The following is a 24,844-nucleotide window of genomic DNA, read 5'->3' as shown; positions in this document are numbered from 1 at the left end:
CTGGTTCTGGGAAATCAGGCCTGCAATTTGTTTAATTGTTTGACATTGGGAGATAACTACAGGAAGCCTCCCCTTCAAAATAAAAGTGTGAAAAATTGTTTTAGTTGATGCACAGTATGTTTTTTATACATGTGTTTCATGTTTCAAAGGCTGAAAGTCAGAGAAGTCACATACAAACATGGAAGAAGCTGCAAAGTTTCCTCTGTTTGTCATTGTTCAGGTCCCTCAGCCTGAGTGATGGAGCTGAGGCTGAAAACCAGCAGGTGTCCAGTAAAATCTGACGGATGTGATTTAAACTCTTCTGGTAAATAAACCTGTTTCACATGGAAACAGAAGATATCAATCCTCTAATATCTGTTTCACTGGGACTGTGATGACATTATGACCTGATGTGTGTGTCATTGTGCAGAAAACAAAGGAGCAGAGTCTGTTCTCTGAGTCTGTGGGTAAAATAAGATGCTTCTAAATGAGCAGCTCGTTTCTGTGTTTAGTTTGGATTCTGCAGAAACAGCAGGGACCAGGTTTGGTTTGTGTGGATAAAGTCCAGGTCAGGAGGACTATAGACATCTGTGCATGAACAGGTGAAGCTGTGCAGTAAACATGTGTCTGTCTGAGGCCCTGTAGTTTGTATCAGACACAGCTGCAGGTGAAATGTTAGTGTGGAGACCAGATCCTGCTGGGGAGGACTGGCACCTACAGTCTGACCAGTTTCTGTGCAGAATCCATGAGTCCTAGTGGACATTTGTGCAGATTTTATTGTGAAGGAGCTGTGCAGGAAGTGTTGCTGCTGTTAGCGGAAGCCTAGAAAGTGAAAGTGTGGGCTGAGTCCGTCCAGCTGTCAGCAGCGGCTGCAGCTTCGTTACATGGAGACGTTGAAGTGATGCTGAGCTGTTGATGCTGACAGGACTTGGACAACTATGGAGCTTCTTCCTGTCGTGTGTCTCTGCCTCCTGACCTGGTCTGGAACAACGTTTGCTGCTGGAAACGGTGAGAAAAGTCCTGAGTCAGACTGAGACTGGTCCTGAAGTGTCTTTATTCTTTGGAAGGGGCTTTTATTGAAATGAGACGTGCAGGGCTGTGGGGCCGCAGCGCTGCTTTGGCTGCTGCGCAGTTTAGTGGCGCATTTAGCTCCGTGTGAAAGTCCAGATCATCCACACGGTGGGATGTCACCTGGATCCCACTGACCAGACCAGTAGTCCGGCAGCAGCGGCCTCCACAGCTCAGGTGGACTCGTTTCATCACAGCGTCCTCCTGGGGCTTTGCAGAGCTGCGCAGGGCGGCGGCTCCTGCACAGACAAGTGCGCCAGTCAGACCGGATCCTGCTGCTGCAGGTCTGATGCGGTTTTTCCAAAGAAATAGAAAGTGTTTGTGTTCCCGCTGCCTGACGGTTCCTCAGACAGATAATCATCAAACATGTATTAACAGCAGACCTGCAGGAACAAGTCCAGATTTAGGAGGAAACAGGGCAGTGAAAACACTAAAAACTAATTCTGTTGTTCTAAATAACAACATTAATATGAACTGAATGGACTTCTCTCATATTTCAAGATGTTTTTATTATTTGTGCTCATTTCAAAGTGAAGTTGTGTTTGGGATGGGGGGTCATCATGATCCAGATGTGACTATTTAAAGAAGAAGCAGAGAAAGTCTCAGTTTGTTCTGTTTCCTCTTTCTCGCCCACAGACTCTGCAGTTTTTCAGCCAAGCAGCTTTTCCTGTTGGTGCCTGTTTGTGTGGTTTTAGTTTTCTGGCTGCACAGACATCTTAGAAACTAGACAAATGCATTTCCTGCTGAAAATGCATGTGAATGCTGAAAGCTGAAAGGAGCTGCCCAACAATGCTGAAAATGGCTGAAATGCAATGCTGAAGAATCCTGGAAGCTGAAATGTAAAACTGGAGTTTATGCTGGTAGTTTGTTTGTTAATCTCATTTTGCATAAATTTTGCATAATTGTATAAATCTACAATTTACTTCTACTTCATCATCACATAAAAAGAGAAAATAAGAACCTTCATGTCTGGTTTTTAAATATTTGGTCTCATTGCTGCTAAAAGTCTGAACTAGTGGATCAGTCCCGATGATCCTCTCTGCAGACTGAATTGGCCATTGCAGTCTGTTCAGTCTAGTTTGGTGGTCGATTCAAACCAGACAGTGACTGAAGTGCAGAGGACAGGCTCAGCCTCTAGATAACTTCACCTGGATGACTGAGAATCTTCACAGACATATTTCAGCACATCTTCACAGATCTTGAGTACAGGCAGGGGGTTTGGGTGGAGGGGCGTTGGGGTTGCAGGCAGTCTGTTCATGAGAACTATGATAGGACTCTTTTCCAACCTACAATATAAACTGTTCAGGTCGTCTGCCAGACTAAGGTTTTCCTCAGGGTGGGGGGATGGTTGATAATGTGCTGCAGGTTTCTCCAGACTGACACAGTCTCTGACTGAGAAGCTGTTTTTTAATTAATTATTGCATGTTTTTGTCTTCAGGACCAGACGTCATCAAGATGGTGGTTAAAGAAGGAGATGACGCCATCTTATCCTGTTCCCTCAGCCCCAGGGAGAACATTGTCCAAAAACTCTTTGACTGGAAGAGAGATGGTCAGAAGGAGGTGTTCCTGTATGATGCTGGTGTTCATTACAACAACGGCCGTACAGGTCAAGATGAGCAGTTCAGAGGACGCGTCTCTCATTTTCCTGATCAGCTGCAGTTCGGTGACGCCTCCATAGTTATCAGAAATACAAAGGTGACTGACAGTGGAAACTACACCTGTGATTTTCCACGTCCTCAGCCAATAAGACGAGGCCTTATTGAGCTGGTTGTTGGTGAGTGTTTCTATGAAACAGTGATAAAGTCTCCTGCTCATTGACAGATGTGACTGGTCCAGATGTTTCAGATGAGTTAAAGTGTGGTCAGTCAGAAAAACATCTGGACGAGGCTGCAGATTAACTTCAGCCTGTATCTGAGCTGTTATGAAGCAGGTTGATACCTGACAGCTCAAAGAAAACATGTCTGGATTTATTTAATGAGACAGGCGTCTGATGCTGATGCAGACGACAGTCACATGTCGACAGGATCAGTGACTGTGACTGTAAACCATCCAGGACTGACACAAACCAGTCTCATCTGTGAATCTGCTGCCACTTTGTGACGTCTGAGACTCTTTATTTCAGTTTCAGATGGTAAAAATCTGTCTGATCTACTGGGCAATAAGTTTTAGTGTTTTTCCTCAGAATTACATGTCTGTCCAGTTCATGACGTCACACATGCAGAGATATCTGACATTTTCATCTTGTTTTTGTCTTTTAGATCCTGTTTTAAAGGACCGGACAGAGGAAAACATCCCAGGTGAGTCTATGATGACGTCACTGATTTATAAGTCTCATCTGTAGGTAGGACTGGCTCCAGAAGCCTAATACAGTTAATTAAAATAACACACTAATAGAAATAAATTAAATTCTTTAATGTCACCATAATTACCTTAAGTCTTTGTATAAAATCGGACTAAGTACAAGTCACTGAAAAGCAGCAAGATATTAATTTACAGGAATTTGTGCTTAAATTTTCCATGAATTATATTAATGTAGATGAACAATAATGTTCAGATTATTGGGCACATTCACAGCAAATGTGCTTTAATGAACACATGGTCATAAGTTAAAGAGAGATTCCAGACTCTGACTGAGTTTACAGAGCAAAGAAAAAGAATCTTTTCTGGAGCAAAAGTGGTGAATCCTGACCAGATGTAGCTAACATCTGTATAGTAGGCAAACCCACTCCAGCTGTTACATTCACAGAACTAAACTGAGGCAAAAATTATTTTTTGTGTTCAGGAACACATCAGTAATTCTTCTCTTTGTTTGAGATGTGACTGATTCCAGGAGCTCTGTTGTTAGAAATAGTTCCAGCTGCTAATGAGAAAACTGGCCTGTTAGAGAATCTACAGTCCAGTTGAAGCTGTGAGAGATGATGGAGCAAAGGTCTGAGCAGACACTGATGTAACTGTCAGAGTGTAGAGTTGTAGGATGGGAGCTCCAGCTGTTGTCCAACTATGAAGAGAGACAACAATGATCACCTGAATCAGCTGAATCCTCCACAGTTTAACCAGCTCTGGCTCAATATGTCCTGAATGTTAGAGACATGAGTGAGATTCATGTTACACATCATGAACTAACATCACACAACATAACACAAGCTGACTCCCACTATCAGCAATAAATCATGAGACTGTGACAGCAGACTGAGGCGTCCTCTTCATGAGAGTAAACTGATGTTCCTGTGTAAAATCAGTGGAATGTCCCTTTACAGACTCATGAAGACTCAGGTGTGGAGATGTAGATTCACCTCTGGTCTCATTCCAGGTGGATTTGATGTCAAACATTTGATCAGAGCTTCATCTGTGTCTGATGTTCAGGGTGTAGGATGAACTGAGATGGTGAGACATGAGCAGGTGTTTCTGTTTTTCTGTCCTCCCTGTTTCCACACACGAGGGCTCAGAATATTAGGAACCCCTGTGAATATGACACAGTCCGGTCCAGCAGCATCTGTGACTCTGAGCTCGGTGCTGAAACACGTCACTGAACGAACACGTGTGTGACAGTGTCAACAGCTGAACATTCCAGGCTTCATCACAGTCGACTTCATGTCACAGCACTTGGACTGGATGGCATCAGACTGTACAGGTGTACCTAATAAAGTGGCCACTGAGTGTGTGTCTCACTGCCACGGTTCAGTCCTGATGACACAAGAGGGGACACACACTTTCAAAGACCCAAGTTTCATATTTATTCAGATTATGTTTTTATTTCAATTATTTTCCTGTTTTCTGACTGAAATATACAATCAGAATATATCTCAACAAAATTTAAAGCATTTCTTGTGTAGTTTTCTAATTGTACTTCATAAGTTATTGTCCATATTATTTTCACAGGTGCAGCTCCAGAGCCATCTGTCACAATACTTGAACAAACAAATGATGGCGTGCTGCTCCAGTGTGTAGTTAAAGGAGCTTCTCCCAAACCACAGCTCCAGTGGCAGGACAGTGGTGGAAACATGGTTCCTGCTAAAGATCCTCAGGTCACAGACAGAGGAGGCAGCTACGACATTATCCTCCAAACTACTGTGACCAAGACCGACCACTATCGCTGTGTAGCCACACAGGAGGAGATCAACCATCAGGTCTATGCTGAGACCTTGGTGAATGTTACTGGTGAGTTTTTTTACCTATCCACAGTTTATATTCAAATATGTTTGTCGTTTTGTTGTTAGTTTCTCCAAATGTCCACACGTTCATCCTGACCCCAGAACAAAGTGGATGAAAACATGTGCAGGTTGAAAATGTTTCAGGCTGAGTCTGAGTCGTACTGAGGCTCTGAGACTCCACTTGATGAATCTACAGAGAGAAGAGGAAGAATGAGGCTGTGGAGGGAAACAACAGGAAGAAGTGGAGTTTGTAGTCAGTCCTGACATCAGTCTGATCAGTCACACACAGAGAGAAGAATTTAGTAAAGTTCACACACACAAACCCAGTGACAGATGGAGGAAGAGCTGGTGCAGCCTGATCCTGAGGACAGACATGAAAACAGCCCACGAGGCCGATTTAGAGGCTGAAATCCTTCGAATCAGACACATTTTTGTTCCACAGGTGGAAAGAAACAAAGAATGAAAGTGTCTCCAAAACGTCCTGAGACTGAGTCAGTTTGTATCAGCTGTAATTAGACAGATGAGACAGAGACAGAGCTTCATGAAGCCAGTGGGTCAGTGCAGTGTCACAGCATGAATCCCAGAACCAACAACATCAGGACACTGTTGGATCTCTGGCTTCAGGAGCTGCTGTTCAGCAGTATATAAAGTACTTCAAATTCGAAGTATATAAGGTAGTTAATGTCAGCTACCCAGCGGTATGTAAAGTACTTCAAATTAGAAGTATATAAGGTAGTTAATGTCAGCTACCCAGCGGTATGTAAAGTACTTCAAATTAGAAGTACATAAGGTAGTTAACGTCAGCTACCCAGCGGTATATAAAGTACTTCAAATTAGAAGTATATAAGGTAGTTAACGTCAGCTACCCAGCGGTATATAAAGTACTTCAAATTCGAAGTATATAAGGTAGTTAATGTCAGCTACCCAGCGGTATGTAAAGTACTTCAAATTAGAAGTATATAAGGTAGTTAATGTCAGCTACCCAGCGGTATGTAAAGTACTTCAAATTAGAAGTACATAAGGTAGTTAACGTCAGCTACCCAGCGGTATATAAAGTACTTCAAATTAGAAGTATATAAGGTAGTTAACGTCAGCTACCCAGCGGTATATAAAGTACTTCAAATTCGAAGTATATAAGGTAGTTAACATCAGCTCCAACATTAAAGTGATCAACACAATAATCATCAATAATTAGAATCCAATAATATCAGATCCATTCATGTGAAATGGGCCATTCTGCACAATGAGTACTTTTACTTTGGATACGTCAAGTACATTTGGATGATGGTACTTTTGGACTTTTACTGCAGTAATACTTTGACTGCAGGAGTTTTACTTGGATCAGTATTTGGACTTTGTGCTCAGTGAAACAGAAACTTGTTCAACTGGTCATATTTTCTTTAGCAGCAGCTGAAACAGCGACTGTGCTGAAACTAAGAGGTGGTTAGAAGCAGTAGCCCAGAGTCCGTCAGAACCGTAACCCAGAGTCCGTCAGAACTGCGGCTCAGGGGGTAGAAACTGGGATGGAGACAGATGGTCACATGTTTTCAGATCAGACGCTGCAGCAACAGTCAGATGTAAACAGACTGAAGTGGACGTGTCAGGACGGGGATTCAAACATCCTTCCTGCTGATGAATAACACGTCTCAGAAACTGCTCCAACGTGAGCCTCCTCACTACTGGGACCAGAACCAGAACCAGGCTGTGAGCTGTGGAGTCCAGCAGGAGGAAACTGGTCCTAACATCACTGTGCCTGCTCACATTCATCCCACTGCTGCTTTTATCTGCTCAGCACTTTCCATTTTAGCAGCTCACACACATTTAGTTGTCGTCTGTATGAAAACTGATGTTTAACCTGCTGGACATGATGTGACCTCACAGTCTGACTCTGACTTTGTCTCTTCAGCTCCAGAGACTCCGACTGGATGGATTGTTGGTCCAGTTCTTGGGGCTTTTCTTGTTGTTGTTGGTGCTGTTGTTCTCCTTGTGCTTGTGAAGAAGGGTCGGATCAAACTAATTTCTGAGAAAGGTAGGTTGGAATAACACATGAAATTCTAGGGTCTGAGTCCTCACAGTTGTTTTATCTTCTCAGATAATTTTTGTGGGTATTTACAGACATGTTAGGATCACATTAGTGTGGATTTTGTGGAAAATAATTTTGTTTTTATTTTGTGCAGGTTCATCTGCACAGTCAGAGAGAAACTCCCTTAAAGACCCCAATTCTTCAGAGCAGCAAAATAACCAGGACATCTAAATGACTTTACATACAGTTTGAAGTGAAGCTAAAGAAGAATGTGATTTGTTCGTCTGTTTTGTTTTGTTTTTGACTGGTCCTCACTTTTTTCAGTGAGTTGAAAAGTTTTAATGTGAAAGTTGGAACTAGCTTTAAGAGAGACCAAACATCTTCTGGTATTTTGTTTACTGAATATTAGTTTTACTGTCTGACTTTGACAGTTTTGTAGTGTCATCAATGTAGAGTCACTTCTGTTCAGTTATCAAAGAACAAACTGTAGTGACTGGATCAATATTTAGTAGCTTCATGTTGATACAGTGAAAAGGTGGAAACAGTGAATAAGCAACAGGATGTTAGAACAGCTGATAACAATAAAATAATAAAGGAAACATTTAGCAAATTAAAAATAAAGAAATGGACCAAGTTAAACAGGGACCTGAATAACCAGGATGAGACCTTAAAAAGACCAGGTTGATGGTTCATGCAGGGTTTTATGTTTTTCTGAGTTTTAAATGTTCAGTCCCAAAGATTCAGGGCTCAGACCAGAACAGTCTGTTCACACTGTTTAATCAGGAGACTGGAATCAACCAGGAGACTCCTGATGGAGGAAAAGTTCAAACATGACAAGAACATTTAAAATATAATTCACAATTTTGATTTTCAGGCTCCTGAAGAACAGAGGGTTTGTTTTCTCTTCTTTAATTATTTAAAATCTAATTAGTGACATTTTTGATGAGCTGACTTCTGTCTGAGGCCTGAACAAAAAGAATGAACTTATTGAAACCTCATCCAGGATCTGTAGCTCTAAAAATATAAAACAAAATTATCATTAATAAAATATTACCTGTGAACCTCATTTAAGGGAAACAAGTTACTCATGTATCTGAGCAGGTCGTCTGTTCATCACAGTCGAGGGTTCGATCCCCGACTCTTCCTGTCACATGTTGAAGTTTCTTTGAGCCAAACTCTGAAGCCAAATTTCTCCTGAAGCTCAGACCTGCAGCTCACTGCCATCAGTGTGTGTGTGAAGGACTGTGAATGAAAATGTGATATAAAATCTTCCACTGATCAGATCTGAGCTCACTGCTTGTAGCTGTTCTCTGAACCAGACGTGGGCATTTACAAACACATCAGACGTCACTGAACTCAAACCTGCTGTTCTGCTGGAAATGAATGTGAAGGTTTTGCAGCTAAAGTCCAAAATACTGGGCCTTATTTTTTATGTCCATATGTGTGTTATTGACATTATTTGTGGGCAGCATGCAGAGCTTCTGTTTATTGGTGAAGCTGCTAAACCAGAGTGTGTCGGGTACAGATCCAGGGGGAACTGAAACTGTTGCTGACTGTGATATTTGAACTGAGCGTCTCTGAAAGTCCATTTGTGTTTGTGATGGTAACTGATGATGTGGTTTCATCCAGAGCTTCATCGTTTCTGTCCAACACTTTGAATAAAAGCTGAAAAATGTCCAAGTGTCTGTTGTGACTGTTCTGGATGTTTCTGTCTGTTCACACTTTGGTCAGAGAAACTGATTTTACTCTGAAAGAAGAAGCAGCAGCTGCAGGAAACCTGGATCTGTCTGCTTCCTCCATGGACTTCACAGCTTTGTTGTTACTGACTCATACAGACTAATATATTTCCCACTGTCTCTGCAGCATTTTAACCTTTGATTATTCATCAGCACATTGATGTTGTTGTGACTGTGAGGAATCAGGGACGTGCAGCAGGAGCCTCAGTGTAGACCTGATGAAGTCTGGATGTGGGCGGCAGACCTGAGCTCTTCCTGTAAGTCCTGGTTCTGGGAAATCAGGCCTGCAATTTGTTTAATTGTTTGACATTGGGAGATAACTACAGGAAGCCTCCCCTTCAAAATAAAAGTGTGAAAAATTGTTTTAGTTGATGCACAGTATGTTTTTTATACATGTGTTTCATGTTTCAAAGGCTGAAAGTCAGAGAAGTCACATACAAACATGGAAGAAGCTGCAAAGTTTCCTCTGTTTGTCATTGTTCAGGTCCCTCAGCCTGAGTGATGGAGCTGAGGCTGAAAACCAGCAGGTGTCCAGTAAAATCTGACGGATGTGATTTAAACTCTTCTGGTAATAAACCTGTTTCACATGGAAACAGAAGATATCAATCCTCTAATATCTGTTTCACTGGGACTGTGATGACATTATGACCTGATGTGTGTGTCATTGTGCAGAAAACAAAGGAGCAGAGTCTGTTCTCTGAGTCTGTGGGTAAAATAAGATGCTTCTAAATGAGCAGCTCGTTTCTGTGTTTAGTTTGGATTCTGCAGAAACAGCAGGGACCAGGTTTGGTTTGTGTGGATAAAGTCCAGGTCAGGAGGACTATAGACATCTGTGCATGAACAGGTGAAGCTGTGCAGTAAACATGTGTCTGTCTGAGGCCCTGTAGTTTGTATCAGACACAGCTGCAGGTGAAATGTTAGTGTGGAGACCAGATCCTGCTGGGGAGGACTGGCACCTACAGTCTGACCAGTTTCTGTGCAGAATCCATGAGTCCTAGTGGACATTTGTGCAGATTTTATTGTGAAGGAGCTGTGCAGGAAGTGTTGCTGCTGTTAGCGGAAGCCTAGAAAGTGAAAGTGTGGGCTGAGTCCGTCCAGCTGTCAGCAGCGGCTGCAGCTTCGTTACATGGAGACGTTGAAGTGATGCTGAGCTGTTGATGCTGACAGGACTTGGACAACTATGGAGCTTCTTCCTGTCGTGTGTCTCTGCCTCCTGACCTGGTCTGGAACAACGTTTGCTGCTGGAAACGGTGAGAAAAGTCCTGAGTCAGACTGAGACTGGTCCTGAAGTGTCTTTATTCTTTGGAAGGGGCTTTTATTGAAATGAGACGTGCAGGGCTGTGGGGCCGCAGCGCTGCTTTGGCTGCTGCGCAGTTTAGTGGCGCATTTAGCTCCGTGTGAAAGTCCAGATCATCCACACGGTGGGATGTCACCTGGATCCCACTGACCAGACCAGTAGTCCGGCAGCAGCGGCGGCCTCCACAGCTCAGGTGGACTCGTTTCATCACAGCGTCCTCCTGGGGCTTTGCAGAGCTGCGCAGGGCGGCGGCTCCTGCACAGACAAGTGCGCCAGTCAGACCGGATCCTGCTGCTGCAGGTCGGATGCGGTTTTTCCAAAGAAATAGAAAGTGTTTGTGTTCCCGCTGCCTGACGGTTCCTCAGACAGATAATCATCAAACATGGATTAACAGCAGACCTGCAGGAACAAGTCCAGATTTAGGAGGAAACAGGGCAGTGAAAACACTAAAAACTAATTCTGTTGTTCTAAATAACAACATTAATATGAACTGAATGGACTTCTCTCATATTTCAAGATGTTTTTATTATTTGTGCTCATTTCAAAGTGAAGTTGTGTTTGGGATGGGGGGTCATCATGATCCAGATGTGACTATTTAAAGAAGAAGCAGAGAAAGTCTCAGTTTGTTCTGTTTCCTCTTTCTCGCCCACAGACTCTGCAGTTTTTCAGCCAAGCAGCTTTTCCTGTTGGTGCCTGTTTGTGTGGTTTTAGTTTTCTGGCTGCACAGACATCTTAGAAACTAGACAAATGCATTTCCTGCTGAAAATGCATGTGAATGCTGAAAGCTGAAAGGAGCTGCCCAACAATGCTGAAAATGGCTGAAATGCAATGCTGAAGAATCCTGGAAGCTGAAATGTAAAACTGGAGTTTATGCTGGTAGTTTGTTTGTTAATCTCATTTTGCATAAATTTTGCATAATTGTATAAATCTACAATTTACTTCTACTTCATCATCACATAAAAAGAGAAAATAAGAACCTTCATGTCTGGTTTTTAAATATTTGGTCTCATTGCTGCTAAAAGTCTGAACTAGTGGATCAGTCCCGATGATCCTCTCTGCAGACTGAATTGGCCATTGCAGTCTGTTCAGTCTAGTTTGGTGGTCGATTCAAACCAGACAGTGACTGAAGTGCAGAGGACAGGCTCAGCCTCTAGATAACTTCACCTGGATGACTGAGAATCTTCACAGACATATTTCAGCACATCTTCACAGATCTTGAGTACAGGCAGGGGGTTTGGGTGGAGGGGCGTTGGGGTTGCAGGCAGTCTGTTCATGAGAACTATGATAGGACTCTTTTCCAACCTACAATATAAACTGTTCAGGTCGTCTGCCAGACTAAGGTTTTCCTCAGGGTGGGGGGATGGTTGATAATGTGCTGCAGGTTTCTCCAGACTGACACAGTCTCTGACTGAGAAGCTGTTTTTTAATTAATTATTGCATGTTTTTGTCTTCAGGACCAGACGTCATCAAGATGGTGGTTAAAGAAGGAGATGACGCCATCTTATCCTGTTCCCTCAGCACCAGGGAGAACATTGTCCAAAAACTCTTTGACTGGAAGAGAGATGGTCAGAAGGAGGTGTTCCTGTATGATGCTGGTGTTCATTACAACAACGGCCGTACTGGTCAAGATGAGCAGTTCAGAGGACGCGTCTCTCATTTTCCTGATCAGCTGCAGTTCGGTAACGCCTCCATAGTTATCAGAAATACAAAGGTGACTGACAGTGGAAACTACACCTGTGATTTTCCACGTCTTCAGCGAAAAAGACGAGGCCTCATTGAGCTGGTTGTTGGTGAGTGTTTCTATGAAACAGTGATAAAGTCTCCTGCTCATTTACAGATGTGACTGGTCCAGATGTTTCAGCTGAGTTAAAGTGTGGTCAGTCAGAAAAACATCTGGACGAGGCTGCAGATTAACTTCAGCCTGTATCTGAGCTGTTATGAAGCAGGTTGATACCTGACAGCTCAAAGAAAACATGTCTGGATTTATTTAATGAGACAGGCGTCTGATGTTGATGCAGACGACAGTCACATGTCGACAGGATCAGTGACTGTGACTGTAAACCATCCAGGACTGACACAAACCAGTCTCATCTGTGAATCTGCTGCCACTTTGTGACGTCTGAGACTCTTTATTTCAGTTTCAGATGGTAAAAATCTGTCTGATCTACTGGGCAATAAGTTTTAGTGTTTTTCCTCAGAATCACATGTCTGTCCAGTTCATGACGTCACACATGCAGAGATATCTGACATTTTCATCTTGTTTTTGTCTTTTAGATCCTGTTTTAACCTCATGGGGTGCATTTAAATCATGTGTAGTCATCTCTCATCCCACCTTCACATTTCCAAATATACATAATACCAAAACCATGAGGAGCTGATATATGTCAACTGCATCACTTTAAAACAAACACTGAGAGGTTTTATCAGGTGTATTGATCTTAGTTACAGCTGTGAAAGAGTTAAATTGGTAAATGATTGAACAGATAAAAACAGAAGCTTCCTCTCTCTTTTCCTTTTCCTTCATATTTCAAATGCAGTAAATCAGTCACATTAACAGGGATCAGGCTGAAATTTACAGGATCTCTCCCTGAACTTGTTTCTAATGTCTGTGCCAAATGTCATGTTGATGGACAGAAGAGGCTCTGAGATATTTGACAAAGTGCAGCACAGAGCATCTCCATCAGATCACTACAGAGCTCTGCAAAACTTCTCCAAAGTTAAAAACTGATGATGATAAATAATTTTTATGACACAGAAAATGTCCCTAAATGTTAGAGCTGATCATAAATAATGTTTTTAATATTTCGATAAATATTTATATATTTATTATCATTAAAATGTTTTTATTTTGACAGATAAAACAGTTTTTCTGTTCTTTTGGTGTCCCACTGCCACAGGAAGTCCAACTGCATTAACTTCCATATATGGTCAGGCAGGTAATTTTCCTGTCTCCAAACTCTTGAGCGTTTTCACGGTGCTGACTTTCTATTGGATGATACCAGCTGTCATTAAACCTCACGTGGATGCCGCCTAATGATGCGCTCCTCTGATTGGCTGATGGAGTTTACGGTTATTTATTTCGTCAGTTTAGACCGTAGAAAGATACTGATTGGTTTGTTTAGTTCGTGGGCGTGTACTGATTTCAGAGATACTGAACATCATTGGTCAAATATTTAGTCAATAATTGAAAACGGAGCCAAATGTCGTTGTTTAATAAGTTTGAGGAGCAGCGTTAAAACTAAACGAGGGAAATAATTCACTTTTATTCAGGTTATTTTTCCTCCCGTTTGAATTGAAACCAAATGGATTTAATCGGTGAGTTTTCTTCTTTAAAACGAGCCGCAGTTTGTGTAGAACTGTCTGATTTTCGTCCTATAAATGTGTTTTAACTGCGCCGAGACAGGTTAGCAGGTAAGTTGCTAACTGTTTACTGCCGTAAAGTGAGACGTTGGTGTGTTTCTGTCGTAAGTAGTTGTTTAATGTTCGTAAAGTCGCTGAGAAAACAAAGATTTTATCTTCCAGACGACGTGTAACATGTCTGTGTTGAGGCCTACAGTCACCATGAAATTAGATTCTACATTTATTGGTCATTTTTACACATAAATGTCGGGTCGCATCCAACCTCCGCGCCTTAAACCGTTAAAGGACCGAACAGAGGAAAACATCCCAGGTGAGTCTGTGATGGTGATGACGTCACTGATTTCTACTTTTCACCAAAAATACAAAAATCGTAAAGACACACGTGACAATTCTAACTAGTTTCTTCAAATTATAATGATAGAGACGGTCATTAAGTTTTTCTTCGTTAAAAATTTAAAAGGAGACATTATTAAAATTGAGTTTGTTCATCGTGGCTCCCGATGACTCACGTCATGAGAAATTTTCCCTTCAGAATCCAAATCATCTTCATTGGTCAAGTTTGTGCATACAGACAACGGAAATAAATGCTGGTTCACTAAACGCTCTATGTTCAAGAATTACATTAAAATTGAAGGATTAAAATAAAGAAAAGATCTTTCTCACTGATACAAGACCTGATGACACAGTCCCTGAAAGTCTCAGTGTTTCATTTTTAATATCACAATTAGAGCCAACAAAAAGTTATATACATTTTCCTCTCAAAATAATCTCTGTAGCAACTAAAGTATGATATCTCTGTCACTAAGTCAGTCAACACTGCAGGAATGTTTACAAGCTGAGTCATGGCAACTGGACTTCTTGTTGAGTCTCACCACTCATCTAGGCGGCATCTTCAGGTAAAGGGAGGTTGATAAGAGAGAGATCAAATTTATCCTATCCAGCTTGTGTCCATGTTTGAATATGCTCGGTAGGTGAACATTGGAAGTGAGCACAGATGAGGTTCATTATGGTTTAATGGTTTTTTTCTTGTGACCCCTCACACAAAATGGGTGTGAAGTGTGTCCTCCCTGAAAGATGTGTGATGTGTTCCTTAATTTCCTGGGAATAGATGAAAAGGCAGCCTGGTAGATTGGACAGAGAAGATAGATGGTTTGAGAGAGGGGTCAGATAAGCTATATATGTACAAGTGGAGAAACCCTCCCTTAACAGGGGTGCAGGGCTCAGATATAACATTGATCTACACTTCACATCCTTCTGAGAGGACACACTTTGCACCCAGTGGATCAGAGGGGTCACAAGAGTCGACCATTAGATCCTAATATGAAGACAACTCGGCAGGGTGGGTCTAATGACTCTCACCCCATTTACACCTACGAGCCTATTTGGGGTAGGGTTGGAGTGACACCAACCTGAAGGATAAATTTGAGATGCCTACCATCCTTTCTTTAGTTGGCAGCCACTGAGGAAGCTGCTTGGATGAGTGGTGAAGCATTGCTACTTAAAAACTAAGTCCACTTGCCTTCTAGATAACTTCATCTGAACGACTGAGAATCTTGACAGACAATGCAGGGATGTATAAATAATAAGTATGTAGGGTATCTCTGTTCTGTGTTTTCTTTAAACCACACTGTAATTGACATAAGATCAGAGACAAAATAAACAAAAACTTCTAAGCATCTTTAAATATTGTAATAGTTGTATAAAAGCTGTTTACAATATGTTCACAGGTGCAGCTTCAAAACCATCTGTCACAATACTTGAACAAACAAAAGACTGGTCGCTGCTTCAGTGTGAGGTTCAAGGAGCTTCTCCCAAACCACAGCTCCAGTGGCAGGACAGTGGTGGAAACATGGTTCCTGCTAAAGATCCTCAGGTCACAGACAGAGGAGGCAGCTACGACATTATCCTCCAAACTACTGTGACCAAGACCGACCACTATCGCTGTGTAGCCACACAGGAGGAGATCAACCATCAGGTTCATGCTGAGATCCATGTATACAACAATGGTGAGGTTTTTCCTATAATGTTTTTCATAAATACACACAGTTAGTAGCTGTAGCTGAGATGTTATGTTTCATAAACTGGTTATTTAAGCTAAATAAATACTAACTGCAAAACGTTGTAATGACCATAGAAAGCAATGTTTGAAAACAGAAACTGGTTTTAGAGAAATTGAGTCAACATGAATATTTTATTGATAGGCAAAGGTTTTTTTATTTAATTGATGTCAATATATGGTCCAGCTGTTGTGTGTTGCTGATACAGTAGCAGTGTACATACAGCACATCAAATCAGTGTCAGGCTGGTCTGGAGCTGATCCTGGTTGTTTGTGTGTCTGTATGTTCACATTGTGTTGTGCTGTGTTCAGGTGGCTCTGAGTTAATGGTTGGAACTTTATCTGAACCAGTGTTAATTTTGACAGCAGATTTTAATTTAGTTTTAGTCATAGTCTTTTGACTAAATAGCATAAGATTTTAGTCGACTAAAATATATTGGGTTTAATTTAAGTGTAATTTAGTTAAGCTATTGTAATATACAAAATATTCTAAATTAAAATTAAATAAAAACAAGTTTCATTAAATATATATCGAATTTGGCCTTTCCATAAAAGACCAAAAATTAGATATGCACCGTTTATAACCTGCATATTCTTCATTCTTTAAAACAAAAGGTCAACTCCAACATATTAAAGAGAAAAACTGTATTTAGCAGTAATGACATTGCATCAAACGTCAAACTGACCCATATATCTTCTCTTTGTTTTCTCCAGCTGTTTCCATTTCATTATAGTTTAAGTCAGACACAAACCCAGTGTAGGCTATGATGATGATGATGATGATGATGATGATGATGTCGTCAGCAGGTGGATCAGTTACTTTTCAAATGTGCGTCTAAGAAGGTTAATTCTGATTGGATCTTTTCTAAAAACGTCCCTCACTCACATTTTCGTCTCGTTTTTATTAGTCAACGAAAATGTCAATATATTTTTATTTAGTTTTCGTCGTCATCATTTAATTTTTTAGTTAATGTCTCGTTTTTGTCAGTGAAAACTTGTCGTTGACGAAAATTATAACGAAAATATTTACAAAATTAACACTGACCTTGGCGTTTCTGAAGATCCTGAGTGTCCATAACTGCTCATAACAGAGAGAGCTGCAAACTTCATTCATGCTTTTATTACTGAATGAAACATTTGGGCTTTAAGTCTGCCTGAGTTTGACTAGTTATAAGGGCCCTGGTTACATAGAGGAGATTAAACCATAACTGGATCAAAATGGTCCCAACACACAGACTAGTTCTGCCACAGACTCTGTTGTTAGAAACATTTCCAGCTGCTAATGAGAAAACTGGCCTGTTAGAGAATCTACAGTCCAGTTGAAGCTGTGAGAGATGATGGAGCAAAGGTCTGAGCAGACACTGATGTAACTGTCAGAGTGTAGAGTTGTAGGATGGGAGCTCCAGCTGTTGTCCAACTATGAAGAGAGACAACAATGATCACCTGAATCAGCTGAATCCTCCACAGTTTAACCAGCTCTGGCTCAATATGTCCTGAATGTTAGAGACATGAGTGAGATTCATGTTACACATCATGAACTAACATCACACAACATAACACAACCTGACTCCCACTATCAGCAATAAATCATGAGACTGTGACAGCAGACTGAGGCGTCCTCTTCATGAGAGTAAACTGATGTTCCTGTGTAAAATCAGTGGAATGTCCCTTTACAGACTCATGAAGACTCAGGTGTGGAGATGTAGATTCACCTCTGGTCTCATTCCAGGTGGATTTGATGTCAAACATTTGATCAGAGTTTAAAATATTGTGGACGTCTCAGACGACAGATTTCATGTGATTTCATTTGCAGCTGATTTTTGTGACAGAAGAAACTGAGCAGAAATTTCAGACGAGTCCGAACGTCTTCACTGTTTGTGTGTCTGTGTCATGATGTGAGTCAGAAACAGTGTTTGCAGTGGTGAACAGTTACTGACCTGTTGGTCCAAGTCAGGAGTATTTGACATATGTGTCCTGTCAAACAGCTGGGACGTGCAGCCGACGTTTCTATGGAGCTTTTCTGTTTCTGTCTGTTCCTCTGTGTTTTTCTCTTAAACTCACTGTGACTCACATTTACAGGCAGAGAAGATGAACAACAAGAATAATGTGGAATCTGACATTGGTCTTTATCAGCTGCTGTTTATGTTCACAGGAGCAATTTGTAGTTAAACTGGTTTAAATATGTTCAGATCAGACATTAGTGAGAAGGTTTAAGATTATTTTTTATTGTTTATTTTTTATTGTTTATTTGACTGATTTCCAAATATACAATCAAAATGTATGTCAACAAAATTTATATTATTTCATGTGTAATCGTCTAATTGTACTTTATAAGTTATTATCCATATTTTTTCTTTATAGGTGCAGCACCAAAACCATCTGTCACAATACTTGAACAAACACATGATGGTGTGCTGCTTCAGTGTGAGGTTCAAGGAGCTTCTCCCAAACCACAGCTCCAGTGGCAGGACAGTGGTGGAAACATGGTTCCTGCTAAAGATCCTCAGGTCACAGACAGAGGAGGCAGCTACGACATTATCCTCCAAACTACTGTGACCAAGACCGACCACTATCGCTGTGTAGCCACACAGGAGGAGATCAACCATCAGGTCTATGCTGAGACCTTGGTGAATGTTACTGGTGAGTTTTTTTACCTATCCACAGTTTATATTCAAATATGTTTGTCGTTTTGTTGTTAGTTTCTCCAAATGTCCACACGTTCATCCTGACCCCAGAACAAAGTGGATGAAAACATGTGCAGGTTGAAAATGTTTCAGGCTGAGTCTGAGTCGTACTGAGGCTCTGAGACTCCACTTGATGAATCTACAGAGAGAAGAGGAAGAATGAGGCTGTGGAGGGAAACAACAGGAAGAAGTGGAGTTTGGAGTCAGTCCTGACATCAGTCTGATCAGTCACACACAGAGAGAAGAATTTAGTAAAGTTCACACACACAAACCCAGTGACAGATGGAGGAAGAGCTGGTGCAGCCTGATCCTGAGGACAGACATGAAAACAGCCCACGAGGCCGATTTAGAGGCTGAAATCCTTCGAATCAGACACATTTTTGTTCCACAGGTGGAAAGAAACAAAGAATGAAAGTGTCTCCAAAACGTCCTGAGACTGAGTCAGTTTGTATCAGCTGTAATTAGACAGATGAGACAGAGACAGAGCTTCATGAAGCCAGTGGGTCAGTGCAGTGTCACAGCATGAATCCCAGAACCAACAACATCAGGACACTGTTGGATCTCTGGCTTCAGGAGCTGCTGTTCAGCAGTATATAAAGTACTTCAAATTCGAAGTATATAAGGTAGTTAATGTCAGCTACCCAGCGGTATATAAAGTACTTCAAATTAGAAGTATATAAGGTAGTTAATGTCAGCTACCCAGTGGTATATAAAGTACTTCAAATTAGAAGTATATAAGGTAGTTAACGTCAGCTACCCAGCGGTATATAAAGTACTTCAAATTAGAAGTATATAAGGTAGTTAACGTCAGCTACCCAGCGGTATATAAAGTACTTCAAATTAGAAGTATATAAGGTAGTTAATGTCAGCTACCCAGCGGTATGTAAAGTACTTCAAATTAGAAGTACATAAGGTAGTTAACGTCAGCTACCCAGCGGTATATAAAGTACTTCAAATTAGAAGTATATAAGGTAGTTAACGTCAGCTACCCAGCGGTATATAAAGTACTTCAAGTTAGAAGTACATAAGGTAGTTAACGGCAGCTACCCAGCCATACATAAAGTACTTCAAATTAGAAGTATATAAGGTAGTTAACGTCGGCTACCCGGCGGTATATGAAGTACTTCAAATTAGAAGTATATAAGGTAGTTAACGTCAGCTACCCGGCGGTATATAAAGTACTTCAAATTAGAAGTATATAAAGTAGTTAACGTCAGCTACTCAGCGGTATATGAAGTACTTCAAATTAGAAGTATATAAGGTAGTTAACATCAGCTACCCAGCGGTACATGAAGTACTTCAAATTAGAAGTATATAAAGTAGTTAACGTCAGCTACCCAGCAGTACATAAAGTACTTCAAATTAGAAGTATATAAGGTAGTTAACGTCGGCTACCCGGCGGTATATAAAGTACTTCAAATTAGAAGTATATAAGGTAGTTAACGTCGGCTACCCGGCGGTATATAAAGTACTTCAAATTAGAAGTATATAAGGTAGTTAACGTCGGCTACCCGGCGGTATAAAAAGTACTTCAAATTAGAAGTACATAAAGTAGTTAACGTCGGCTACCCGGCGGTATATAAAGTACTTCAAATTAGAAGTACATAAAGTAGTTAACGTCGGCTACCCAGCGGTATATAAAGTACTTCAAATTAGAAGTATATAAAGTAGTTAACGTCAGCTACCCGGCGGTATAAAAAGTACTTCAAATTAGAAGTACATAAAGTAGTTAACGTCAGCTACCCGGCGTTATATAAAGTACTTCAAATTAGAAGTGTATAAAGTAGTTAACGTCAGCTACCCGGCGGTATAAAAAGTACTTCAAATTAGAAGTATATAAAGTAGTTAACGTCAGCTACCCGGCGGTATATAAAGTACTTCAAATTAGAAGTATATAAAGTAGTTAACGTCAGCTACCCGGCGGTATAAAAAGTACTTCAAATTAGAAGTATATAAAGTAGTTAACGTCAGCTACCCGGCGGTATAAAAAGTACTTAAAATTAGAAGTACATAAAGTAGTTAACGTCAGCTACCCGGCGGTATATAAAGTACTTCAAATTAGAAGTACATAAAGTAGTTAACGTCGGCTACCCGGCGGTATATAAAGTACTTCAAATTAGAAGTATATAAAGTAGTTAACGTCAGCTACCCGGCGGTATAAAAAGTACTTCAAATTAGAAGTACATAAAGTAGTTAACGTCAGCTACCCGGCGTTATATAAAGTACTTCAAATTAGAAGTATATAAAGTAGTTAACGTCAGCTACCCGGCGGTATAAAAAGTACTTCAAATTAGAAGTACATAAAGTAGTTAACGTCAGCTACCCGGCGGTATATAAAGTCCTTCAAATTAGAAGTATATAAAGTAGTTAACGTCAGCTACCCGGCGGTATATAAAGTACTTCAAATCAGAAGTATATAAGGTAGTTAACATCAGCTACCCAGCGGTATATAAAGTACTTCAAATCAGAAGTATATACGGTAGTTAACGTCAGCTACCCAGCGGTATATAAAGTACTTCAAATTAGAAGTACATAAAGTAGTTAACGTCAGCTACCCAGCGGTATATAAAGTACTTCAAATCAGAAGTATATAAGGTAGTTAACATCAGCTACCCAGCGGTATATAAAGTACTTCAAATTAGAAGTATATAAGGTAGTTAACGTCAGCTACCCAGCGGTATATAAAGTACTTCAAATTAGAAGTATATAAGGTAGTTAACGTCAGCTACCCAGCGGTATATAAAGTACTTCAAATCAGAAGTATATAAGGTAGTTAACATCAGCTACCCAGCGGTATATAAAGTACTTCAAATTAGAAGTATATAAGGTAGTTAACGTCAGCTACCCAGCGGTATATAAAGTACTTCAAATTAGAAGTATATAAGGTAGTTAACGTCAGCTACCCAGCGGTACATAAAGTACTTCAAATTAGAAACAGCAGCTGTTTAACCTCCTGGACATGATGTGACCTCTGAGACCGTCTGAGTCTGACACTGACTTTGTCTCTTCTCTTCCAGTTTTCCCCACTGGATGGGTTGTGGGTGCAGTTATCGGGACTCTTTTTGTTGTTGGTGTTGTCTTAGCAGTGCTTGGAGCCAGAGGTTGCATCAGGTGTAATGGTGAGTTTAAATATTTTGTTGTTTGAACATTCATAATAGCAGACAACACAACATAATCTTTTTATCAGTGTGATTTAGTGTGAGGTGATCCAGGGTGTCCCTAGTGGGGAGAAAGTGGTGATTGGGGCAGACTTTAATGGACATGTTGGTGAGGGAAACAGAGGTGACGAGGAAGTGATGGGTAAGTTTGGTATGCAGGACAGGAATGCATAAGGACAGATGGTGGTAGACTTCTCAAAAAGGATGGAAATGGCTGTAGTGAACACATTTTTCCAGAACAGGGAGGAGCATAGGGCGACATATAAGAGTGGAGGCAGGAGCACACAAGTTGATTACATCTTGTGCAGACGTTCCAACCTGAAAGAGATCAGTGACTGCAAAGTAGTGGCTGGAGAGAGTGTAGCCAGACAGCATAGGATGGTGGTGTGTAGGATACTGACTCTGGTGGTGAGGAAGATGAAGAGGACAAGGGCAGAGCAGAGGACCAAGTGGTGGAAGTTGAAAAAGGAAGAGTGTTGTGTGGCTTTCAGGGAGGAGCTGAAACAGGCTCTGGGAGGTCAGGAGGTTCTTCCAGATGACTGGACAGCTACAGCTAAAGTGATCAGGGAGACAGGTAGGAGGGGACTTGGTGTGTCATCTGGAAAGAGGAAAGCAGATAAGGAGACTTGGTGGTGGAATGAGGAAGTTCAGGAGTGTGTTAAGAGGAAAAGGTTAGCTAAGAAGAAGTGGGACACTGAGAGGACAGAAGAGAACAGACAGGAGTACAGGGAGATGCAGCGTAAGGTGAAGTAGCAACAGAGCAACAGAAAGTGTGGAAAAGAAGTGAAGAGACGTGTGCAAGCAGGTTGGAACGGGTGGAGGAAAGTGTCAGGTGTGATGTGTGACAAAAGAGTGTCAGCAAGAATGAAAGGAAAGGTGGACAAGACAGTGGTGAGACCAGCAATGTTGTCTGGTTTAGAGACAGTGGCACTGAGAAAAAGACAGGAGGCAGAGCTGGAGGTAGCAGAGCTGAAGATGTTGAGGTTCTCTCTGGGAGTGACGAGGATGGATAGGATCAGGAATGAGGACATCAGAGGGACAGGTCATGTTAGATGGTTTGGAGAAAAAGCCAGGGAAGCCAGATTGAGATGGTTTGGACATGTTCAGAGGAGGGACAGTGAATACATTGGTAAAAGGATGCTGAGGTTAGAGCTGCCAGGAAGGAGGCCTAGAGGAAGACCAAAGAGGAGGTTCTTGGATGTAGTGAAGGAGGACATGAGGATAGTTGGTGTGGGTGAGGAGGATACAGAGGATAGGGTTAAATGGAGGCAGATGATTGGCTGTGGAGACCCCTGAAGGGAGCAGCCCAAAGGAGGAGAAGAAGAAGATCCAAGATAAATCTATTGACCATCAACATCTATTATCCTGGTTGTTTATTTGAAATGTCAGTATTTTTTCTCAACAGGTATTTTATCATCTAACATGTAACATTTATTTGTGGAATGATAAATAAATTCTGATTGTGCAGCTTGAATGTCATTGATAAAGCTGTGATGTTTCTGAGATTGTGTTTTCTTTCTGTTACAGGCAGAGGTTCTGTGGTTTAAGAAACATTTACTGGATCAGCATGAGCCTGTAAACTGGACCTGTGGCTTGAAGTTGGTGGTGTATGTGTGTTATTGTGTTTTTTTTATTTTTGTGGGATTTTGTGGAAAAAACATGAAAATATGTTTTGTTTGTTTGTTTGTTTTTTCAAAATGAAGTGAAGTCCTGGTTTCAGGTTAAAGACAGAAAAAAGACAGAGTCTAAACCAAAAGTCCAGGTCAGGGTTTGTGTTTTTATGACACATTTGACTCCTGCCCAACTTTCTTAGAGTCCAGTGTTCAGACACAGACCAGTGACTCTCTGCATCACAAACACAGTGACGGCCCATGACCCAGAAATGTAAAGTGGGAGCTTGTTCCATGCCCTTGACGTTGTTCTCCATCCCTGCTCTGATTCTTATTAAACACACACAGACTTTTCTCTGTTCTGTCTTGATGTTGTTCAAACAGAGCAGCTCCTCTTCCTGTTGTCTGCAGCTGCAGCAAACACATTTCTGTCAAAGCTGAAACACCAAAATGTTGAAGGACGTTTCACATGTAAAAGGAAACAGTGTTTGTTGCTGTGATTGTTCCACCTGTTCAGGCTGCAGAGCAGGTCTGAAAATACAGGAGACAGATTCAGTAAAATCCATTAAGTTCAGCTGAAACTGATCTGACCCAGTTTTGTCCTGACATGTGACTGCTGCAGCTCAGCATATATATTCATATATATTCATTAATAAACAGGCTGTGAATAACACAGACATGACAAGCAGCTTTATTTTAACTGATACATACTGTATATGCAGCTAATGTCCTATTAAAGCTCATGTGGAGTTAAGCAGGTGATGGTGTTTTAATGCTGCAGAACAGATTATCACTGAACTGTTCATTTACATCTCAGTAAAATGTGTTTATGTGTCTGAGATGTGATGGAAATATTTGCACTGTGCTGCAGCTTTGACACAAAACAGACTCAGAGTTAACAGGATCATTAATGTTGTTCAGGACTTTAACAGCTGAACAGATTGTTTGACTCTCAGTTTGTGTTTTTACTGTTTTATCATTTTACTTTATGTTTTTTAATCTTGTTAATGTTGATGCAGATTCATGTTAAATGAAAAATATGTTTGACTGTTTGGGATGTGTGATAAATATTTTGTTAGCAAAGCAGGATAATGAGAGAAAAATAGAACAAAAGCAGCATCCAAGTTATAAAGTGACCAAACTGAGAGAAAACTTTCAGGCTGCAGCTCAGAAGTTAAAATGCCTCTAATCTGTCTAATCTGATGAAATTTAAAATAGTAAAAGGGACTTTTGTTTGGATCCAACTCATCGTAAACTGTTTTCAATCAGGCAGCAACAACAACAAACATACACAATGAAGAGAGTTTAGGTTTTTGGCTGCTCAACAGACAAAAGGAGGAATGCTGCTGAAATGTCCACAGTCCTCCTGAGTGAAATACCTGAATGAAAGTCTCATGGTGTTGGCTGAACTGGAAGCTGCCTTTGGATCTACAGGCCATTATGTGTCTACAGTTAAGGTAGAACCAGTTTTTATTTCTAAGTCGTGTCTTATATTTCAGCAGATCCAGGACGGTGCCAGTGGGGCAGGCTGAGCAGATTTTTAGTTTTTACAAACCAACAGTCAACAAAGCTGCAGGTCTTATCAGAAAATAACAGGGTTTGTGTCCAAATCAGGTCCCCCATCAGGACCAGTTTCTCTCCATTGATGATGATGTGGCGCCCCCGTGTGGTGGTTGTGGTTAGACTCAGGTGAGGGTCAGGAGGAACAGACTGGTCTGGAGT

The 24,844-nt window shown here is 41.1% G+C and overlaps 1 protein-coding gene across 3 annotated transcripts; it reads left to right on the top strand.

Moving 5' to 3' along the window:
* Positions 1–696: 696 nt before the first annotated feature.
* Positions 697–24,174, top strand: LOC113130546 (CD276 antigen-like). Of its 3 annotated transcripts, XM_026307271.1 has the most exons (8): positions 9,920–10,207; positions 11,709–12,044; positions 12,529–12,536; positions 13,894–13,924; positions 15,342–15,620; positions 18,032–18,310; positions 21,372–21,473; positions 23,040–24,174. In XM_026307271.1, exons 1-8 carry the CDS (start codon positions 10,138–10,140, stop codon positions 23,057–23,059), a joined length of 1,125 nt encoding a protein of 374 aa, XP_026163056.1. In that variant the 5' UTR covers positions 9,920–10,137; the 3' UTR covers positions 23,060–24,174. The 3 variants fall into 3 exon arrangements, with proteins under 3 accessions (XP_026163057.1, XP_026163056.1, XP_026163058.1); XM_026307272.1 differs by lacking the exons at positions 9,920–10,207; positions 11,709–12,044; positions 12,529–12,536; positions 13,894–13,924 and adding exons at positions 697–987; positions 2,486–2,821; positions 4,927–5,174 and having other exon boundaries at positions 15,590–15,620; XM_026307273.1 differs by lacking the exons at positions 12,529–12,536; positions 13,894–13,924 and having other exon boundaries at positions 9,921–10,207.
* Positions 24,175–24,844: the final 670 nt, after the last annotated feature.

This window comes from Mastacembelus armatus, chromosome 5, assembly GCF_900324485.2.
Source record: "Mastacembelus armatus chromosome 5, fMasArm1.2, whole genome shotgun sequence".
In the NCBI taxonomy this organism is placed as follows: Eukaryota; Metazoa; Chordata; class Actinopteri; order Synbranchiformes; family Mastacembelidae; genus Mastacembelus; species Mastacembelus armatus.
This window is presented reverse-complemented; position numbering and strand designations above follow the sequence as displayed.

Bases quoted from the DNA above. Each gene is read 5' to 3' on its own strand.
- LOC113130546 (XM_026307271.1), top strand. From the start codon at position 10,138: ATGGAGCTTCTTCCTGTCGTGTGTCTCTGCCTCCTGACCTGGTCTGGA. The intron at 10,208-11,708 runs GTGAGAAAAGTC...TTTTGTCTTCAG, and splicing joins AACGTTTGCTGCTGGAAACG to GACCAGACGTCATCAAGATG. The intron at 21,474-23,039 runs GTGAGTTTAAAT...TTTCTGTTACAG, and splicing joins AGGTTGCATCAGGTGTAATG to GCAGAGGTTCTGTGGTTTAA.